Below are 24038 nucleotides of genomic sequence, written 5' to 3' on the forward strand. Positions count from 1 at the left end.
AGGATCGTTGTGCAGAGGGTGGTGCTTGTCTCTGGCTCCAATCATGGTGATCGTGAGGGGTTCTTGACCTTTCCTCGGTAGAGAGCCAAAAGGTACTCTAGTGGATTGCTTGTGGCTTGTGTGATCCCCATCGTGCGGCACCCGATTGTGGGTTAGGCGTGTGATGCCAATTAGCGTGTGAACCTCCAAGTGGCTGAATCACCATAATAGGGACTAGATTGCGGGCAAGCAAGTGAACCTCAGTGAAAAATCATTGTATCATCTTGTCTTTGATGAATTCATTTGGTATTCATTGTGATTGATTGATCATCTCTTGCCATGGCGGTATAGCCCTCACTACCTCTCTTGTATTTACATTCTAGTGTAGATAGGCTCTTTAGTGTAATTAGTTTTGAGAGCTAGCTTGTGTCTTGTTAGTTTGATTAGTGAGGCTCTTTAGTTAGTCTTTGAGAGCTCACTAACTTAGAGAGTAGTGACAACCTTTGTGTGAAATAGGGATCATAGCAACTAGAATTGTGGATAGGTGGCTTGCATTTTTAGTAGGCTAGCACAACACTTGCTTTGCCTCATAATTATCTAACCACGAGCTTAGTGTTGTTGTAGAATTTTTAATAGGCTATTCACCCCCCTCTAGCCATTAGGACCTTTCAAGTGGTATCAGAGCCGTGGTCAGCATAATTTGAGGCTTAACAACCTTGGTGTCAAAATGGCCCAAATCAACAACACCAAGAAGCCACCCCCAATTTTATGGCATAAATTATCCATATTGGAAGGCAAAGATGATCACCTATATCAAGTCAATCAATAGAAAGGTGTGGATGGTGGTGGAGACCAAGATTGAGATAGCCGATCTAGAAACTCCCACCACGGCCGAAGAAGTATTGCTCCAAAACAATGACATTGCTCTTAGTGCCATTCATGATGCTTTGGATGAGAGGACATTTGAGCAAATAAAGAACATTGAGATGGCTCATGAGGCATGGAAGAAGTTGGAGGAATCATTTGAGGGCACTCAAGCGGTGAAGGGCTCCAAGGCCAATATTTTCAAGGAGAAGTTTGCTAGCTTCAAGATGAAGGATGATGAGAGTGTGCCGGCGATGTTCCATAGGCTACAAGTGCTTGTCAATGATCTCAAAGCACTTGGTGAGGAAGTGAAGGATAAATACTTCTCCCACAAGTTCTTGAGATGCTTACCATCAAGATTTGGCACATTGGTAGCTATTCTAGTGAGGAGTGGTTTGGACACTATGACACCAAATCAAGTCTTGGGAGATGTGATGATTGATGACACTTATAGAGATGATAATGAGAAAGAAGAGAAGAACAAGGAGAAGAAGGATGAGAAGAAGAGTGTGTCATTCAAGGCCGCGTCATCCTCCAAGGGAAAGGCAAAGCAAGAAACATCAAGTGAAGATGAAGACTCAAGCTTTGATGAAGTTGATAATGAAAAGATGGCTCTCTTTGTGAAAAGATTTGGTAAATTCATGATGAAGACATGCTAGAAGGAAGAAATCATCATCAAGGAACAAGGATGAACCAAGGAGGTACTTCAAGTGCAATAGCAAGGATCATCTCATTGCTGATTGTCCCTACAATAGTGACAATGATGATGATAACAAGAAGAACAAGAATACCTTCAAGAAGAAGAAGGGTGGTTCATATGTAGTCACTTGGGACAGTGATGCTTCCTCAAGTGATGATGATAATAGTGATGATGACAAGACCACCAAGAAGAAGGCTCTTGCAAGCATTGCCATAAATGAGAATCCTTCTCTCTTCGACACTCCATCGACTTGCTTCATGGCCAAGGCCACTAAGGTACAATCTGATGATGAGTGTAATGAGAACAATGGTGAAAATGAAAGTGATAGTGATGATGATGATGAACCAACTAAAGATGAACTAATTGATATGTTAGAAGATGCTAAGACTCATTTTGACATTAAGAGAAGGGAATGCAAAGACCTGCGTAAGGAACTAAAAGCCCTTAAGCAAGCCTTTGATGAGCTCAATGCAACTCATGAGAGGCTAGAGGATGCCCATGAGAAGCTTGGCAAGGCTCACACTAAGCTTAAAAAAGCTCATTCCACTCTTGTTGAGCAAAATGAGAGAGTAATTGTAACATGTGATGTAGGCTTAACATGTGACGTCATTGATGAATCTTTCTATAAGCCTATTGTTGTTGCTCCCGCTAACCCTTCTTGTAGGTCATCTAGCACTACTACTTCACCTATGAGTGATGGTTTCACTTGTGATGCCTCATTTATGATTGAGATTGAGATCTTAAAGAAGGAGGTCAATGAGCTCATTGTTGGTATTTATAAGTGCAAATAGAATATGAAGGATTCCACAAGCGCACAAAATACCATTGTAGCATTTTACCAGGAGTATTCTAGGTATTTTTATTTATATTTTACCATAGGGAAACAATGGAGTAAGGACTTATTGAGTAATAAAGGAATATCTATGAGTCAACATACCATCATAGCTAAAGCAAGGGGTAAATGTAATGATAGGAATTATGTATAATGACACTCGGAGGATAAATCAATGAAGATAAATAACTAGTCAACTCGGGAGAACAAGGGTGAGGTAGATTCCTATGACATTCTTATTACATGGTCAAAGTACAACCAACTATAGCTAAGACTAACTCTACTCTTGTGCACTTTGGGACACCGCTAGATGGTAGAGCATTGCAAAAGATAACTCTACTGATGTGACTATGGTCCTACAATTTAAGAACCTTCTCACTTAGGGTGGACTACAGAGGATAGATGGGGCTGTCACCTCCTACTGCTACCACATGGCCAGGGAACATGGTGAACTCATAGGCAGAGCATTTTATAAGCACCATGCTTACACGAGACTCTGCTACTTAGCCTAACCGGTAAACTAGCAGGCTAAGCGCTCTATGAACCCGCACACAAAAGTAATAATAACCTTAACTAAGCAAGATATATATTCAAAGTAAGCATATCCATGTAGATAGGAATATGATAAATTGATAATAAGTCTTACAAGATGTAAAAGTGAAGATACAAGGCTTTGCCGAGCCTCCAAGACTAGATCCAGAACTTGAGCATGAGCCCAACTCGACCCTCACTCCCAAGCTACTAATCTACAACATTGGAGAATCTAGACCTAATCCTCTTAGTGTGTGTTGATATAAATGAGAGATATGAATTAGGGTTTTAGGATGTCTTTAGGGAGGGGGTAGGGACTGCTATATATTGGGGGAACCATCAATTCTAAGCCCTCACATCAAACTAACTTAAAACAATGGCGTAGATTTGACCTTTAAGGTGGTGGAGAACCAACATAGCGAGGAGGGGCTGACTAGTGGGGCCAGTAGGCTGGCTGGCCTATAGGTGGGGCCGGCCAGCCCCCCTATCAGCCTCTTGGCTTGATCTTCAGTGAGTTGTCTTCTGGATGGTTCTAGAGCCTTCCTAAGTCAGTTTTATCGTGGATAAACGTGATTTCATCTGACGATTGGGTCCACCTTGACGGTTTTCTAAATAAATCCTCCTACAAACACATATTTATTAAAACTTATGGAATTTATTAGTTTAAACCCCTAGACCTATGTTTGGTGATGGAATTAATTACATTTGCAGGATATGTTGACGGTTTATGATTGATGTTAACGATCGTCAACAAGCTCCCCTACACTTAACCTTTGCTAGTCCCTGAGCAAAGTTAAAGTTGAACAATGGATCAGGAGTTGCTACAATGCTTTCACACCTCAAAAGTACACATGTGTTCAATAAAAAATTCTCCTCCGGATTAGAATAACCTGATCTAACTTTCAAACATACCCATATTACCTTCAACCATGGGGCTTCTTAGCCCTCACTTGGGTCTTGAGTAGTTGAAAGATAGAACGATCAAGTCAAGCACTATGTCTCATATTCTTTGTTCCACCATTGTTCTAGAGTTTTTATAAGTTTTCAAAATAAAACTTAGAGATTCCATTGTATGACACTCTCAGACCCCTCTATATGTGGTATTTTTTATCCTCACTCTCTAAACTCCCTTTATATGTGGTATTTGTGGATCCTCTCCTAGGCATATCTTATTGTTGCCTTTTCTTCCTAGAGCCTTTGTGGAGTTGATAGGTAGGTATAAAACTAGAGAGCATACTTGCAATGCATATATTGTAAAGTCAAGTAACGGATCCAAAGAGAGATGAGTCATACAATCAAATTAAGTTGTGCATGTGTGTGGATGTACGTATGGTGGCTAACCTAATTCTACTATGCTCCCTAAAAACATATCTCTCTCTTGAAACTTGGAAATATTTTTGCAAGAAAACATGGGCTATCTTATTCATCTCTTCTTTTTTTCAGGCAGTTATCTGAGTACCATTATTTTCAATATCTCAGACACTTGTCCATTATTTTCTCAACTCTCATTTTTTATTTTTTTATGAATAACTTTTGCATAGCCCATGCCTCTATTTTGCAATAAAACTTTTGAGAGAGAGCAAAAATAACTTTGGAGCATTTATTTGGTGGATGGAAAAACCTATCAAGCATGTTTTTGTGTTCACTCCTAGTGTAGGAGTAAAATATTTTTGGGTGGATCTAAATGGAAGGCATGTTTTTATGCCTACCCCCAGTGTAGGAGTAGTGCATATTGGTGGAGTGTACGTGATCTTGATTTTAAGAGCATGATAAATCTCTCATTAGGGTCAACAAAGCTTGACAAAACTCAACACATATACAAGCAACATATAAATGGATGGTTTTCCTAATCTAAATATATATGACATTGGTAGGAATTTTAGCTTTGTCATATAGGAACTCATCATGATTGATTTTTCATTTTTCAAAAGAAAATACTCTGAAACTTAGTTTCACTTTGGAACTAGATAAATAGCAACTCAGACCATCTCATATCATATCTGTCAATTACCTAGAATTAGATCAAGTATATGCTACCCACGAGTTTCAAGTTCAGAGTAAATCCTTATATCAAAACAATCTTATCCAAAACTCAGGAGAATTCAAGGCTGAAGACTAGGTACTTGAAAGGAATTACAATAGAGCAACTATTCATCATGTCCATCAAAAGTTTATTTGAAGAGAAACTCTTAAACTCCCAACTATGTTTATTTTATTTTATTGGAACCAAAAACATTAAAGAAAAACTATCAGACACACCTTTTGTTTTATTTTATCTTATTGCCAAAAATGTTTAAAAATAAAATGAAGCAAAAAGATACTTACCTGGATAATTGGAGATGTGTCTCCCAAGCTAGCTTCTTCATGGGGATGTATCTCCCCCCAAGTTGGCTTTTGACTTATTTTATTTTATAAGTTTTATGATTTTTTATTGCCACCACAATGAACATTCATATGGGTTGTTACACACCACAAGGTTGCTCATATGGGGCTTAAACATTTTCTTGATGCAAAACTTAGAATGAAACTAAACTAAGTCTATAACGCAGAGTTATAAGTTTTTTATTTTCTTTTTATATATGCCATGCATACAGGTTTTCTAAATGCTATGCAGAATTAAACATGCTAAAGTTTAAAAGTTATGTATATAATTTATATGATTATGCAATTACTATTTTTATCATTTTTTAGATGCATGACATGAATGAAAATGCTAAATGCAATAAATAAACATGGATAATTACCGAGTTACCTTTCGGCGAGGGTTTGATGTTTTAAGTCCTTCAAACGGGACTCCTCCTTATGAAGTTTCATTGACCGAGTACCTCGGTTCGCTCTTGAGGATGAGGATTCTTGTGGTGGTGCCTCCAGTAGTGGCGCTTCCAATGGTGGTGCCACCCTCTTTTGCTAAACCTATCTTGGTTTTGAATTTGATTTTGGTTTGATAGATTCATCTTTCTTGGCTTGTTCTTCCTCCTTGTTCAACATTTTAGTAGTAGAAGATGGCGACATCTAGAGTGCATCATTATTGTTGGTTTAGAACTTCCACTTGTAGAATTTAGGGGATCGATTCCCCCACACTTTGCTCAAAGTGTGTTCTGCTCATGAAGACAAGGTAGAGATCAAGTGCATGGGCTCTATTGGTGGAAAAACACCAATAGAACCAAAACTTTATTTATTCTTCTCTTGCCTTAGGCACATTAGATCATGATAAGTGTTGATGTTATGTGCATTGTTCATTCTCACAGCATGGGTGATAAAATGAGGATGATTGTGACATTTGAATACATTTGTTAGAAAAGAGTGGAGTTTCTTAACCTATGGAGGGATTGTCTATCTTTAGAAAATGTATCAAACTTTACATGATTATGACTATCATCTTCCAAAGATAAGATATGCAAAATTTTAGATCATTTGGTTAAGACTATGAGATCAAGAAAGTGGTGCTATGAACAAGCTTAAGGAACAAGACATATTGAGTTAATCAGGTTGAATCAAGCAAAGTTGTAACTCAAACATGTTGTTTCTTCATTTGTGTTAATAGCAAGATCAAAGGGAAACTTTTTAAATAATGACCACTTACCTTAAGATGTTACCTTGTTCATTGGAGTGTGATGACACCCTGTGCTGAAGGGTAAATGACTTGTGTGGTGATCTTTTCTTCCTGCTTGAAGCTTTCCTTGCTTGAGCAGTTCATGAGCATCTTGTCTCCTATGTCGCACTCCTTCTTTTTCATCCTTTTATCATGCCATCCTTTTGTCCTTTCTTTTGACACTTTGTTTGGACCTTCTACTCCTCTCATTCCTATCAGTGAGGGCATCATGGCTTTGGGTCCATTGAGTAAGACCTCTTCTTGCATTTAACTTTTCTTTGCACCATCCAATCTTGGAGATGAGGATACGGACAATTGCATGCTCTTCTTCCATCAACCTTTCTTGATTTCTATTGATTCTTGGTTGACGAGTTGGGGTTCATTGGAGATCCAAACTCAAGTTCCTCCTTGATTGTCTAACGGCATGGCGGAGAGTTGTTCTTGTTTGTTTGTTAGCGATACGCCAACCATCTTGATGGTCAAAGAAGGAACCACATTGGTACTTGCATGAAAGCTTCACCTCCAATGTCTTAGGGATGAGTTCTTGTGCCCATGATTTCATGTGACACCATCGATAGACCACCATGGATTGATGACGTCTATTGATACGAGGATACATGCCATGATGTAGTGGCATTTGTCATCCTAGTCCTTGCTGTCAACATGCGAGATCGTCTTTTCAAAAATAATGAAAGCATGCATATTCTGGCTAAAACAAGGTGGGTTGCATCCTGCTTCTCATTAGCATCCTAGCTTGAGACTTGGGAAGGCTCAAAGTTAGGTTGTCTTTGATGTTACTCATAGCCCGTCGATTTGTTTGTCCACTTCCTATGAGTGAGTTCTTTTATTACATATCTGTTTGATGGCACTTGCCTTCTTCCACAGCTGTAGTGATGGTTTGGATTGGGTTTGCAGGTTCATACTAAACCATAAATATGCATAGCTTATATTTATTCATCCTGCAAAATGTTATTAGACACATACCCGAGGGAATATAACGAATTTGAAGCACAGGTTGTTGTCCATAATTTTTGTAATTGTTTCCTCTATGCTAATGATTATATGGTTTTTAGAATTACCTTAGCATAGATTTTGCTTATCATGTCTTATACCAATTTTTATGTGTTTGCTGCATTTTAGCATGGTTCAAGGCAAAGATAACTTGCAACAAAAGATAAGTGAATAAATCTTGATACTCACAGTTCTTCCATTCGTGATGAATGAGCTGTGTCTTCTTTGTGCAAAGTTATTGAAATTCATCATATGCCTTGCTCCATTTTCGGTGTGAATTTATCTCTTAACTTACCTAGATTGGATTTGAGAGTTTCTTATAGGAGTTAGTCCAACAAAATATCCATTGTCTACACAAGCAATCAATAACCAAACTAGACTCCATGTCTAATTTGATTAAGGAAGGCTATTTAACCTAAGCACCACGCTTAATTTAAATGCCTATGGAAGTATGTGCAATACTTCCAAACCAAAACTTACTATGGCAGGCAAAGGTAGCATGAAAGCACTATAGGGATGTATTCAATTTAGAGATGAAAAGGCATGATCATGGTGAGATTTTTTTTAAAGATGCAAGTAGGATGGATATATGAATGGAACTAAACATACTATGGATTTGATATGAAAAATTTAAACTAAACGACATGGATGCATGGATTATTTGAAGTAAATATGCAGTGGAATGCAAAAAGTTAAAAGATAACTACTCATCAAATTTAAAGTCCATGAGCATGACTATCTCACCTTTCTTGATCAAACTCACCATGACTCACAAGATGTAATTTGTGAGTAGTGCAGTGTTTGTATTCGTCACTTGAGATATGATTTGAATTCTTATGACGTTGACCTTTTCTCCAATCTATACATGGTTAGAATAATATATATGTCTATACAAACCTGTGAGATAGCAGGGTTCAAACATTGATGGATCTTGAATGTTCAGGCACCCTGGGGTTCTTCTTTTCTTATGGAAGCTTGCCAGAAGGTCAAAACGGTGTCTGATGTCCTGTCTTATTCCACAATTCAACAGAATAGGGGTAATCCTACTAAAGCTAGTGGTATGTTAATGATCTAAATCTTTACGCCAATTGTTTCCCCGACAACGGCGCCAAAAATTATTGTTGGTATTTATAAGTGCAAATAGAATATAAAGGATTCCGCAAGTGCACAGAATACCATTGTAGCATTTTATCAGGAGTATTTCAAGTATCATTATTTATATTTTACCATAGGGAAACAATAGAGTAAAGACTTATTGAGTAATAAAGGAATATCTATCAGTCAACATACCAGCATAGCTAGAGCAAGGGGTAAATGTAATGATAGGAATTATGTATAATGACACTCAGGGGAAAAATCAATGAAGATAAATAACTAGTCAACTCAGGAGAACAACCGGTGACGTAGATTCCTATGACATTCTTATTAAATGGTCAAAGTACAACCAACTATAGCTAAGACTAAATCTACTCTTATGCACTTTAGGATGCCGCTAGATGGTAGAGCGTTGCAAAAGATAACTCTACTGACGCGACTACGGTCCTACAATTTAAGAACCTGCTCACTTGGGGTGGACTATAGAGGATAGATGGGGCTATCACCTCCCACTGCTACCACACGGCTAGGGAACAGGGTGCACTCACAAGCAGAGCATCGTATAAACACCATGCTTCCATGAGACTTGGCTACTTAGCCTAACCGGTAAACTAGCAGGCTAAGCACTCTATGAACACACACACAAAAGTAATGATAACTATAACACCCTCGGTGTTACACCATAAATCATTTACTAAAATATGTCATGAGCATCATGTTTATATGTTAATGCATGTGATAAAGTGTGTAGATCAATTTATGTAACACGAAATGATCAACTAAAATGTGAAACGAAAGTTGATTTGATAGTCATGTTATATCACTTAGGGTTTAAAACCAATTTTTATTAAGCAAAAATACTATAGAACATGTATGTGATACTTAAATAAAGTTTGAGGTGCAAACTTTGTAGATCACAATGAAATACTTGCGGTCAAAAAATGATATTACTAGCTAATATTTCCACTAGCTTAGAAATCGCAAATGGAAATCACATTCAGCTCAAAAACTTAGAAATTTTCAAGTCTGCCAACAGTTAGACACTGGTATGTTTAGCAATTTATTGTGAGAGATTGGGTTAAGGAGTGGTGTAGTATTATAGCTCAATTTTGTAGTCTCATGTTCCATATTGAACATGGTGAAGATGGTTTAGGTTCTAAAGCAACCATTTGGTCGTGTTGAACACTTTAAAATTCATGCATGTCACTGTCTCGAGTTGGTTGGCGCCGGGTGCGCGGTCACCACGTGGCCTTCTCAAGACGCGCACATGGCCGCATCCCGCATGGGCATCCATACCGCCGTGCTTGGCCGGTCGAGCTGCCTGGGCTTGGCCGAGACCGACCGCAGCCAGCCGCTGGCCCTGTGCCCTGCTGTGCTACCTCGCGCTGCCATCTTAGGTGCCACTGTGGCCGCGCTGTGCTGCCGTTGTGTCCGCACTACCGACACTACTCTTGTTGTGATGCTACCACTGCCGTCGCATCATCATCGCGTCCATGCTGATCCGCTGCACCTCTGCACTGTTGTCGGCCCTGTGCATGTCGCCTCTGCCGTGCGCACGTGGGTGAGCTACCATCGCCATGCCATTTATGGTACTATGGCGTGTGGGCCACATTGGTCGGATGCGCGCGCGTTGTCCGTAGCGCCGGCGCATGGGTCTTCTGATCCCACCGCTCATGTCCCGCCAAGGCTTGGACGAGCCGAGCCCACCTGCCTCACCGTGTCTCTCTTTTTCTCTCTTCTCTCTTTGTTTTCCACCACCGTCGAGTCACATCACGGTGAGCTAGAGAACGAGCACCTCTCATAAATTCCTCATGCTCGTGTCTACGCCTTCACGTCCCTTCTCCAGCCAACCCCACCCTGCCTTGACTCGTGTCACACCGAGCTCCAATTTTGGAACTTTGCCTACCACCGTGCCGTTAAGGCCCGTCACCACCCACGTCGTGGCCAGTCTCCACCACTTCACCTTGCGCCAAATCCTCTACACCACTAGCTCACCTTGGGCCCCTCTTCATCGTGTGCATGCTAGTTGTAGGTCTAGTGTTGCCTCCTCGCCACTAACGTGGCCATGCCTTTGCGGTTCACCGTTCACCTCGCTGCGCGCGCGTGGCCAGCCTTGCTCGGGTCGTCTCTGGCCGAGCCGGCTTCTTGGTAAGGTCACTGGTGAGTTGTCGTGGCTCACCCGCTACCCCTACTGCCTTATTGTTACTGTGGCTCACCAAAACACCATCACCATTGTTGTAGGGTCCCCGTCATCATGGAGAGGTCCTTCTATGGTGTCCCGACTCCTACAACCATCGCCTATCATGTCGCGTCGAACCCTAGGTGAGCGTCATCCTCGTAGATAGGTTAGCGTGGGTCCCGTGTGGCCGGCGCAAGCGCTAGTGCCATCGTTCGCCACGTCGGCATGCGCGGGGATGGTCGAGGACCTTGCTGTTGTAAAGAGGAGAAAGATCCGAGGGTTTCATTGCAAAGTCACTGTCTGTAGAAATAGTAACGTGGACTGCGGGTTGTTTTGCTCATAGTCCAGGGGCGTTTTTGCTAATGTGCCAGCGCGCTCGGGATTCCCCCACCGCAGGCCGCCTCGTACTGTAGGCCGACCTCGCGTTGGGCCAAAAATCAGTTTAGTTTTTTGGTGGTGAATAGAAATAGCTTTTCATTTTAATTCTAAGCTGAACTTTTGTAATTAATATAAAATCATGTAGGCATCCAAAAATTATGAAACCAATTTTGTTAAGTTCCTAAAATTGTGCTCTATCTATTAGTGTATTTAGTTTATATATATACTTGTTGATACCAGGAGCTATTAAATCATTTGAGAGTGCTTAATATTATTAGGTTAAATATTATAGGATTTTTTGTGGCAAAATGGTGATAGCTTTAGCTTTGAAAAATTTTACAGTAGCTTCATGGTATTATTATGTGCTCACTGTAATTTTTGTAGCTTTAGAATAGACTTAACATAAGGGTAGTTAAATGCTCTTTGTTTCAAATATACATTAAATCTTTAGTAGAAATAGAGATATATCCTTCATTTGTAAAGCTAGGTGTTTGTTAGTTGAACCCAACACTTTACTTGGTGAAGATGATAGTTAGCTTAGTAGTTTACCATGTGTATTCTTATTTTAAGAGTTGTTGTTGAAGAAATGCTAAGTGTTGCATCATCATCACATGCATGTAGAGAATGAGTTGGCGGAGATCATGACCATCAGAGATCACGAGTTCAAGGAGGTGATCAAGGAGTACGAGGTGGAGATCCTCGTGCAGGAGGAGGTCCCAGAGCCACCACTGACTGACTAAGCTAACACCCCGCCTACCCAAGGCAAGCCTTGGTGCATAACCTTTATTTTGAATAATCACTGGATACCATCTACGTTATAGGCTTATTGTTGAAACTACATGCGTAGATATACCTACCTATGAGTCCTACTAGCTTAGGCCACGTAGCTGCTATACTTAGGTTTTTCGGTAGCGTGAGTAACCTGCTGTTACTCGCAATAGGTGATTATTAAATATTACTCTCATGATAAAATGGTGAAAGGAAATGGAGCCCAGTAGGGATATGGTACAGGTATTGGTGGGTGTAAGAGGTTATGTCCCACGGCCAATGGGGCATAGTTTGGTTACACTTATTTCCCTGTCTATGTCAGTTAAGGTCCAGCCGTTGCATTAGATTCTAGTCAGGTCACAGACTTGTTATCCTGAGTACATAATTGCTTATGGGAGCGGGAAGGCTCGTTGCTCTCTTATCGTGGGTTCCGGCTCAGGGTACCCAGCTGGGCTACATTGATTCGTGAATCGCCGTGTAATATGGTATGACTTGTCGACGATCTAGCACCGTAGTAATAATTGGAAGATGAAAGATGGTGAAATGGATCTGCTTGCTCAACTCTTGATTGAAAGTAGAACAGGTGCTTGCATAGAATGGTTAGCTAATGGACTAATCATGACTGCTAATAAAACACATACATAAGGATTCACTACTAGTATTGGTTTTTGCAAAAAGGAAACCCAGCAAACCATAAAGCTTATCATATCTTTTGGAGTCAAGAAATTATTCCCACTAGTCAGATAAGTCTTGCAAGTACATTGTGTACTCAGGGTTTATTTACCCCTATTGCAGGTGCAGCTTAAGGAGTAGCTATTGTGTGGAGGATTCTTCTGGTGGGCACAGACGGATCCTTGTATCTTATCGTTAGATGTTTATTTTAAATTCTGCTATTTAAATTCTGCACTCTGAACTTGGTATTGTAATAATGTATTTCTAAGAACTCTTGATGTATGACATGGACTAAGTATTATAAACTTGTTCTCATTATTAGATCCTAGAGAAAAAAACATGGATTATTCGAGTTCTCCCTTGGGGTGTGCTCGATGGAACCGTCCGATGTAGCCAGCTTTTGGGTGCTTAGTGTCTGGTGGAAGACGAGTGCCTCCGGAAGTGTGCTATTTCAGGCGGTTCTGCCATAATAACCTTAACTAAGCAAGATATATATTCAAAGTAAGCATAGCCATGTAGATAGCAATATGATAAATTTATAATAAGTCTTACAAGATGTAGAAGTGAAGATATAAGGCTTTGCCGAGCCTCCAAGACTAGATCCAAAACTTGAGCATGAGCCCAACTCAACCCTCACTCCCGAGCTACTAATCTACTACATTGGAGAATCTAGACCTCATCCTCCTGGTGTGTGTTGATCTGAATGAGAGATATGAATTAGAGTTTTAGGATATCTTCAAGGAGGGGGGTAGGGACCGCTATATATAGGGGAACCATCAATTTTGAGACCTCAGATCAAACCAACTTAAAACAACGACGTAGATTTGATCTTTAAGGCAGTGGAGAACCGACGTAGTGAGGAGGGGCTGACTAGTGGGGTCAGTAGGCCCCCCTATCAGCCTCTTGGCTCTATCTTTGGTAAGTTGTCTTGTGGATGCTTCTTGAGTCTTCATAAGTTGTTTTCATCATGGATAAACATGATTTCATCTGATGATTGGGTCCACCTTGATGGTTTTCTAAATAAATCCTCCTACAAACATAGATTTACCAAAATATATGGAATTTATTGGTTTAAACCCCTAGACCTATGTTTGGCGATGGAATTAAGTACATATGTAGGATATGTTGATGGTTTATGATTGAGGTTAACGATCGTCAACACTCACTCTTGCCTTAGGCAATGCTTATGGTGGAGAGGCCCGCTTGCTAAAGTGCTTGGGTAACCTAAGCTTTTCTCTCAACAAATAGGGATTAGGTTATACCCCCAAGAAAGGCAAGGCGGCCTTTGCAACTCTCAAAGCTAACTTTGTGAGAGGCAATGGTTGGTTTTGCAATAGATGCAAGCAAGTTGGGCATGTAGAGCAATATTGCAAGAACATGAACAAGCAACCAAATTTATCCTCCATTAGATTTGATTCTTATTACATGCTTACCAAGGGTGTGAATGGAGTGAAGGCTAAGTTTATTGGTACATCAATTGTGGGATCAAAGAAGAAAGCTATTTGGGTTCCATAGAGCTTGTCCACTAACCTTCAAGGACTCAAGCAAGTTTGGGTACCTAAAATGAATTGATCTTCTTTTGTAGGTCAATTACAAAGCCAAAGGAAGACATTGGGTCCTTGATAAGGGTGCACTCAACACATGATCGGTGATGCAAGAATGTTCAATTCAATCAACACCAATGATAGCAATGGGTTTGATAGTATCATATTTGGTGACAATGGCAAAGGCAAGGTCAAGGAGCTTGGTATGATTGCAATATCCAATTACTTGAGCATATCCAATGTGTTGCTAGTAGAGAGCTTGAACTTCATTTTGCTATCTGTGGCTCAGTTGTGTGACCTTGGATTTAAGTGCATATTTAGAGTAGATGATGTAGAGATCATAAGTGTAGATTGCTCTAATTTGATCTTCAAAGGCTTTAGATATGAGAATCTATACTTGGTTGACTTCAATGCTAGTGAAGCTCAATTGTCAACATGTTTGTTCACTAAGTCTAGTATGGGTTGGTTATGGCATAGAAGGCTTGGTTATGTTGGAATGAAACAATTGAGTAGATTGGTTAAGCATGATCTAGTTAGAGGCTTGAAAGATGTGGTATTTGAGAAGGATAAGCTTTGTAGCTCTTGTTAAGCTGAAAAACAAGTTAGAAACACCCATCTAAAAAAGGCATGATGAGCACTAGCAAGGCATTTGAGTTGTTGCACATGGATTTGTTTAGGCCAACACAATACACTAGCATCGGTGGAAACAAATATGGCTTTGTGATAGTGGATGACTATACTAGATACACTTGAGTATTCTTTCTAGTGGACAAAAGTTATGTGTTTGCAACATTTAAATCATTTGCCAAGGGCATTCACAATGAGTTTGAAACAACCATCAAGAGAGTTAAAAGTGACAATGGTTGTGAGTTCAAGAACACTAGAATTGATGATTTGTGTGATGATTTTGGAATTAGATATCAATTCTTGGCCAAGTACACTTGTCGACGACGAGAAAGTGATGGGTCGATCCCCTGCCACCGGCACGTCAGAAAGCTAGGAGAAACCATGTGGCGTAGATCCTGAGCTCTCCCTAGACTTAGGAGAACACTGGATCGGATGGTCGTGACCTAGGGCATGACAGTCAATTTGACCCTACAATTGACAAGGAGACAAGATTGATCAGTAATTTAAGGTGGAATATGCCGGTGTTTGTCTAAACAGTTCCAAATGTGCGGCTAAGTAGCCAAAGATACAAGGCTATCGACTAGATAGTTGATATCCAGCATGTTCATGATGCATAGTAAGTAAAAACGAGCATATCGGCAATTATTAGTTACTCAATTACATAGATCTAAATAGCCGATGATCATGAAAACATACAAAAGGTGTAAGAAGATAGGCATGAAAGCATTAAATGAGAAACATAGTAGCTTTTAACCAAGACAAAAACAAGTAAAAGCACGTAAATAGCCAATATAATCTCAATGTACGGGCTATCGGCTAAAACTGCCGATTCTAGTGAAAGTAAAGTCGTAGCATACAAACATTCATTAGTGAAAGCAAATTCATGTGGATAAGTCCATACACTTATCAGATCCAATCTGCCATCTCTAATAGTGTGGATACAAGCCAGACCAGTGCAACCATGATAGAGATAATAGGTTAAACCCTCAAAGCATACGAATCTATATGCGTTTAACAAAATCGTGAAAGCATGCTACGATCGTGGAAGCATAGGCGATCGACTAAATAGCCGATGCAAACATAGCATGCAGCCAAAGGCTATGTATGACCATAAGCAAGACTTTCTATCTAACAATCTCCGATCTATAGTGCTAACAGTGGGGGTCGACCGGATCGATGGTAGCCATAATAGCAGTTCTAGACCATATTTCATTAACTAGCAAGCTTTACTTAGGGTTAAACATGTCCTGGCCACATGCTATCTTCGATCAAGATTGGATCAAAATGGCTAAGCTAACCAAAACCATCATCAAAGTAAGATGTAAATAGGTAAAAGCAACAAGACGATGAATTGAAGAGATATAAAGCCGATCCGTTTCAATCTTAATCGGGCAAGGGGTGATTTTGTTACAAATAGTAAGAATACTAGTTATAACAAGATCGATAACCGGCAAATCTATTAAAAACAACAAGGAAACCCTACCAATCTTAATAGATTTAGCCGATAACTAATCCGTATCAAAATTTGTATGAGATACGAGCTGGACCGATGCAACCGTATAAATTTTGATAAGAATCAAGGGTAACTTGTATAAGATAATTGCAAGAGAAACGAGCAAGACCGATGCAACCTTACAATTAATAGATGATAACTAACTTAAAGGAAAATATTAAGATACAATGACGCTACATGCATGTATGTTAATCCTTTGAGCCCCTGTTTTGTTCATATCCACGCCATGTTGCATGCATTTCAACACAAGCCCAATCGAATAACCATATTTGATTTCCCTTCCTCCTTGCGTAAGTATATAATCATGTGGCATCTGGACTCCTTGAACATGCATGCATACCAATCTTATTGGCTCATGGATAGATTCTGTTACTAAATATAGCTTCCTCGTCTAGCTCGTCCACAAGAGGATTGGTCCACATACGTGATTAACCTGGATGGTAACTTGCCTTCTTAATTATAATCACTTTTGGCCATATGAGCAGGCGCTGCCTTCTTGATGTCAGCCTGGTCTTCATTATTCCAATCTTTACGTGAATAATTCTTGGACGTGAGGCTTCTACCAAAATATATTAAATACTATCTTCCTGGCCAGTCACAAATATATTAAAGAATATTTCCTGGCCGGTTCACAAATATTTCTTGCTTTTGACACCATCAGTTGATTCCTCCTTGTCCAGGGTAAATGTGCCAAATTTTAGTGTCAACAAGACTCCACAATCAAATGGCCTTGTTGAGAGGAAGAATAGAACACTTATTGAAATGGCAAGGTCTATGCTTAGTGAGTATAATATGAGTCAATCTTTTTGGGCCGAAGCAATCAACATGGCTTGCTGTTGTAGCAACCGCCTCTATTGTCACCCAATGATGGAGAAAACACATTATGAGCTCTTGAATGGTAGAAAGCCCAACATTGCATACTTTCGGGTTTTTGGTTGCAAATGCTACATATTGAAGAAAGGCACTAGATTGAGCAAGTTTGACAAGAAGTGTGATGAAGGATTCTTGCTTGGATACTCAACCACTAGTAAAGCATATAGCGTTTGGAATTTGGCAAGTGGTACTCTTGAGGAAGTTCATAATGTTGAATTTGATGAAACCAAGGGTTCCTAAGATGAAGATGATAATCTTGATGATGTTAGACGTATTCAACTTTCAAATGCCATGAAGAACATGGATGCTGGTGAATTGAGGCCTAGACAAGTTATAGATGAAGAAGATGATCAAGTGCAAGTGCTCTCTAACTCAAATGTGCAAGTTGATACAAATTAAGCAAGTACAAGTGGCTCTCATGATAATGTGAAAGATCAAGTGGCTAGTTCACCATCTCAATTGAATGAGCAAGCAAGTGCAAGCAATCAATGCAAGTTCCAATACTCCAACCAGCCAACATTGCAAGAGATCATCCATTGGACACTATAATTAGAGGTATTTCTAGAGGTGTACAAACAAGATCAAGATTGGTATCATTTTGTAAGCACTTCTCATTTGTATCATCCATTGAACCAAAGAAGATAGAAGAAGCCTTGAAGGATGTTGATTGGGTAAATGCCATGCATAAAGAGTTGAACAACTTCACTAGAAATTAAGTATGGGAGTTAGTTGAAAGACCAAAGAACCATAATGTGATTCACTACTACAGATTGACTTATCACTATCGCCACTTTCACTGCCGTAGCGATAAAAGCATCGGCGTGATACTTTCACCATCGGTTAGACCGATAGGGAGGCCTCCTAAGCAAGGAAATCGGCAGTTGAAAACCATCAATGCGGCGGTGGTAGTGGGGTTGAATTCCACTATCATTTGGAACTCCGAGCTAACTGGGATAGGCGTTATGGTCACCGGCTCTACATGAACATTTGGTCTACCAGTGGTAGTAAATTCAGCATGAGTTATTTCCTCATTTCCCAACTACCCACAACACAATTACATCACCAATATTACACTGTAGTACTTCCACTTCTCCATCTTCAAGATTGGTGCATTGTTCCTCTCTCCTAGTTTATGTGAACATTGCACGCCTCATGCCATGCCATCACCACCTCCCACAAGGTCGGCGCATTGCTTCTCTCGCAATTTGTGTGAACCATTGCACGCCTCGCGCCGCGCCACCACCAGATCCAAAGGCAAGGGTATGCTTTCGGACTTCACTAATGGATCTTTGTCGGATCATTTTCCTCTTTAGTGATCTAATTACTAAAGAAACTCCCATCCTACTACACAATGACGATCGTAGGCTCTTCGAAATGGAGGCGGCCCCCAACAACAGGAACGCACTGGCCAGCCTCACAGAGGATGTTGTTCTGGATATCCTCCGCCGCCTCCCTGCCCGCTCCTTGTTGTGCTACAAATGTGTTTGTTGCTCCTAGAACTGCCTCATCTCCAACAACCATAAGGTGCTGCCCCAGACTCTAGCCGGCTTCTTCTACGACATCAACACTAGACTAGCGTCACTGGTAAGTACACATCCTTGTCTTTCTTGCCCTTCACCTTGGACAATGTAGCTGTCTCAGATATCTATAATGGCCTCATCCTATGCTGGTGCCGAGGGGCTAATGGATTATACCACTATGACGCCTGCAATCTAGAAACCAAGAAGTTCAAGGAACTATCGCCTAGCATCCATTCTGTTGGTGAGGCTCGATTGGGGTTCGATCCGACAACATCCTCGCACTTCCATGTGATTGAATATATAGAAGAGGAGCAGGATGATGAGTGCAAGGGTGTGGACATCTACTCATCTAAAACTGCAGCATGGATCTGTAAGGAATCTAAATGGGACCGAATACTTGTGTGACGATTGAGAGATCAGAAGAAACGAGATCATCAGAAACTGTGTATCTTAATGGTTGTTTGCATATTATGGGGTACTCAGGGGCTTACCCTCAGATACTTGTTGTGGATATGGAGGGAGAGACATGGAGGGAAATTTCTTGGCCATGTCGTTCTTCAACATCCATCCATCAAGCTCAGGGTCACTTGTGTGTATGTACTATTCGTGGTCGCAATATGTCCAAACTTTCAATCTGGATCCTTGAAGACTATGGTACTAATAAATGGACATTGAAGCATACTATCATCATTTTGAAGGTGTTTGCAAAGACTAACATTGAATTTGGTTATTACTATGATGTTAATGAGTACTACTCAATGGTTCATCCAGAATGGAATTTGCTTCTCTTTGTTGGGGATGGGGAGGAAAATCACATCATCGCATATAACATCGACAACAGAAAAGTTCATGTCATCCCTACACGTTACAATCAGTTTTTGAAACGTGGCATCCTGCCACAACGGTAGATCTTACTATCTTCCCTATGTTCCCTTGTTCTCAGAGTTGGAGTCATTAGCAGAGGAGTAAATAAAGTTCCATGATGTATCTCTTAGTCATGACATGTTTAAATGGATCAATGTTGTTCGATTGTCTATGGAAATATTAATTTCATCTTGGATGGATGTTGTCATTATTTTGTAGCAACTTTAACTTGTTTGTAATGTAAGCTAAGGTCAATGCAGTGTGTCAGACACGTTCAAACCTATAGAGGTAAGACTTTCTTGTGTGTGCAATAACTTAGGGAATCAAACACGCATTATAGATGCGCCTCAAATGTGGTAGGGAATCAAATGGTCCACGTCGTCTGCCCTGCACTGTCGCCTGTGTGACTCGCGTGGGTGGCCATGGATGTCATGGACCTTGACTATTGCCTTCCTCGCTCATATCATATCATATGCTTGAGTACATGTCATCATTAAGTCTAGTTTTAGATGGGGATGAAATGTGGCAGGGAATCAAATGTGCTAGGGAATCTGAACTGCATCATGTTCACTGCTCCATTGCCCGTGAATCGTGTGGGTGGCCATGGATGTCATGGACCTTGACTGTTGCCTTCCCCACGTGCGTCTTTAGGTGGGACTATTTAAGCCAAGGTAAGCTAGTTTGCCATTAGTTGTGCTCATTCTACACACCTTCTTCCTCCAAGAACCGCCTTTAGTTTTAGCGAAAGGAAGCTTTTGAGCCTATCATCCATCTTTGTCGCCATGGTGCTCATTCTTCAACTTCTCTGGTGGCAGCACCGGCGATGGGATAAGGCCATGAAGATTGGCTTTCTTCCATGTTTGGGGTGCAGCAATGACTACTTGTCTGGTCTCGGTGCTAGTGGAAGTTTTGCAAAGATATAGGGAGGATCACCGCCTTTGGTATGTCCAGGGGTGATCCTCTCTTCTATTTCCGTGGAGGAGTCAAATGTGGGTAGGTCTTGTCATGCTTTTTGCTGCAACCCTTGCCTATGGGTGGATGCAAGTGAAAGCTTTGTGAGGTGGGTGTCGCATTGGCTCTCTTCAACAGAGCAGCCTACGACTACAACTATGTCATTTCAAACTCCGCTCCATGCCCCTTCTTGGGTGATGTTAGTGGAAGTTTTACAATGATGCTGTCGAGTATATGTTGTTTTATGTACTTGATAGGTATTTGTTATTATACATGCAGTAGTCTTCTATACACATCTTTGTTATTATGCACCTTTTGAATGTAACCTATTAGACTTATGAATAAATATTTACTTTTTTTAACAAAATGTTGCCTCGTGTCATTGTGGTACCCACATTCCTATTTTTATTCACTCTTTATTCTACTCCGGCGGCAGGCAACCGGGTGACAAGACCCTTCAGATGAGCCATGTGGTGCAGTCAATTTTCTCTGTCCAACTTCCAACGTTGTTCTGGGAGAAGCATGCTCCACTAAGATCATGGGAGACATGGCCTCGCCTTAACTAATGATCTCGCTCGGTGCAATCATAGGGAAATCCAACAAACGCCTAGCTTGCCTATATATCCTTCGATAAAAGGGGGGTACCAAGTACGATTGCTTTCTAAACTTGTTACACTTAATTACCACCCACACACCCCATCTTCCAAATCTCATCCAATGGCAGAGCGGCAAAAGCTCCCAAGGGAAGACTCACCGAAGGAGAGGGTGTTCGGAGGTCCTCCCCTCCTTCATCATAGTTTGCGATGGTAGTATGGGTGGATCTTGCACTTTATCTTACGCTAGAGGTCTTGATGCTTCCCCTTTGTATAGTGCTATCTCCATGGCGCATTCAGCACCATGCTTCCCCGCTAATGGGAAAGGCACCTCAGTGTCACCACAACCGGTACCCCAATCCACCCTTGGGGAGGAGAGCTAGGTGGAACTGCTTAGGGAGACATGCAGACGACGCTTGTCATGTCGGAGCATGAAATGGCCATGGTGGAGGCTACGTCCGCCGACACCCAGGCACGGCTCGCTGGTAAGTCATATTGGGCACGATCTTGCTCTTTCACTTTGTGTGATGCAACATCATGTGTTCAGTTGTAGGGTTTTGTTGTCACCTTTTTCAGTAGTCGAGGAGCAGCTCCACGCTGCGCAGGCCAAGGTAGCAGAGTTGCGTCAGGCCAATGATGACCTCGCCCAACAGATAGTGGAGATGATCCTCCTTCACCAGGATGCCGACAACAATGTCCACATCACCACCTAGTTGTTGGTGGAAAACAACCGCTGCTTCGATGCCCTCAACCAGGCAGCAGTCACCGCCATCCACGTGGTGGCGTCTATAGGGGCAATAGTGGAGGAGGGTCTCCATGCCTTGCTAGCACGGTTCATGGAGGTGACCAACTACGGCATTCACCAAGGTGCCATGGGGCCCTAGCCGCTGCCCAGCTTCAGTGTGGGGGCCTATGTGGGCTGGAGCCTGGGTTCCTGCCACGATCGTCCTTTCATGATCAAGAGGACCTCGTCATCTACTTTGAGCCCGTGGCCGTGGCCATCTCGGCCATGATGGATGTACCTGACATCATTCTTAATGCTCCCCATGAGTAGTTGGATTGTAATCTGCCTCTGCATCCTGCACAAAAATTGTTCATACTACTACTATTTACTATGAGTTTGAATTTGGAACATATATGTGTTTACTGTTGCCTAGAACGTTCCATTTGTGCACCTTTGACACTATGACACTGTATGACATGGTCGTCGTTATTAGGTGGTAACATCTTCATAGGACCCATTCACCACCGTTGGTAGACTTCACCGCCGCCTGCAAACAGTGTGCATGGTAACACTTTCGTGTCAATTTCCAAGCCCACGCGTGAGTCCCACGTGTATCATTTCATTTTTTAACAATTGCTATTGTCATGCAACTCACATTCCTATTTTTATTCTATGCATTAATTAAGGAAAAGCAATAGGAAATCAAAAGTTGCAGAATACACTATATTTGAGGACAAATTTCAAATGCCAGAATACACTAAAGAGTGAATTATATTACTAGTCTCTTATTCAAAATTCGCATTTGAAAAATGGATTTCTTGGCAAAGCCTACAGTCCTCGCTGCAATACAGAGCCCTAAATTCCAATTCGTCTTCAATATCGCCGCAGATGCCGCCTGTGCATGGAAGATCGTCGCGCACCTATGCTGGCGGTGGCAACGACAACATGCCCCATGTCGATTGGTAGATCAGCTTGACGGTCGAGCGGCGGCACAACACACACCTGTTGTTGCTTAGCCACCTACTCATTGGTCCGCCGGTGCCGCCGCCCATGATCCTTCCTCACCCTCAACCCATCTCATGCACTGCCTCGTAGTGTCGTCATCGTCGGTAGTGCCATTGTGCCTATAGAGCAATAGGGCAACTAGATAGGCCACCAGATTGTGCTCACCATTGGCAGCATGGGCAAGATCATTGAGGCATTACTAGGGGCTATGGTTTTCCATGAATAAGGTTCGTATCCCAGTGAAGAAGCAAGCCTCTAGCTCATGAATGCAATCGAGAAGTGGGAATACATATCCTCGTTGCTCTGCTTCTCCTCTTCCTCCCATTGCTCCCAGGGGGATGTTAGAGGAAGTTTCACAAGGTTGTTCCCCATCTCCATTCTCCTATTTAGTCAGGTATGGGTTACCCCCATACTTGTAAGGTCTTTGCAAATGGAAGAATGTTGTTGCATCTAGCTCCATCATTGATTGAACTTGTTAAGGAGATAGATGCAAATGACCCTTATCCAAAGCAAAGCAAGTTATGAGGATTGTTGGAATGCTGTATTTCAAATCCTAGACCTATAGATTGTAGGTAGGGTATAAGATATTAATGGAAGATTTATTGTTGAATGTTGGACTCGGTTCTAGTTTATTTCATACTTAGGCCAGTCTTAGTGGAGAGTTTCATTACGTTGTTTCCAAGATGGACACATCAAGTAGAATAAAATAAAATATGGATGAAACACCTCTTCTCAATGGAGAGTTTCATTCTAAACTTTAGCAGGAGGAAACCAAACAAGCCCTTAGTCTAACATTTTTCTAGTTACAATTGGGTAGAACGAGTGACGGTTTATAATTGGGTAGAATGAGTGATGCCCTCAACTAGGTAGTAGTCGCCGTCGTCCATGGTGATAGTGGTGTCATGGCTCCTAGAACATCTTCATAGGACCCATTCACCACCACTGGTAGCCTTCATCTCCACCTGCATATGGTCTGGTTGGAAATACTTTCATCAATTTCCAAGCCCGCATGTTTTTACAAAGTTGTGCACATTTTACATTCCTGTGTCTAAAAGGGTTGCTTACAAAGCACACTCCCCAACCTATGTCTTTCTCCTTGCCCATAGCTTTTGCTCCTGATCATCGCTCCTTGCTCCTCAGTGCTGAACTACGTGACCACCCCTACTCAGTGGGGTGCAAGCTGCCACTCAATGCTGACAAGCTAGTACCCTACGGTGGTATGC

The 24038-nt window shown here is 41.4% G+C and overlaps 1 protein-coding gene across 1 annotated transcript; it reads left to right on the forward strand.

Annotated features, from left to right (window-relative positions):
* The first annotated feature begins 965 nt into the window (after positions 1 to 965).
* On the forward strand, positions 966 to 1502 carry LOC136491553 (uncharacterized). Its single transcript, XM_066487867.1, has 2 exons — positions 966 to 1177; positions 1298 to 1502. The coding sequence occupies exons 1-2, from the start codon at positions 966 to 968 to the stop codon at positions 1500 to 1502; spliced, it is 417 nt and encodes a 138-aa protein (XP_066343964.1).
* Positions 1503 to 24038: the final 22536 nt, after the last annotated feature.

This window comes from Miscanthus floridulus, chromosome 11 (genome assembly GCF_019320115.1).
Source record: "Miscanthus floridulus cultivar M001 chromosome 11, ASM1932011v1, whole genome shotgun sequence".
Classification (NCBI taxonomy): Eukaryota; Viridiplantae; Streptophyta; class Magnoliopsida; order Poales; family Poaceae; genus Miscanthus; species Miscanthus floridulus.

Excerpts from the sequence above, each read along its gene's own strand:
- LOC136491553 (XM_066487867.1), top strand. The coding sequence starts at position 966 with ATGGCTCATGAGGCATGGAAGAAGTTGGAGGAATCATTTGAGGGCACT. Across the intron at positions 1,178-1,297 it reads GATAAATACTTCTCCCACAA|AGATGATAATGAGAAAGAAG; the intron begins GTTCTTGAGATG and ends TGACACTTATAG.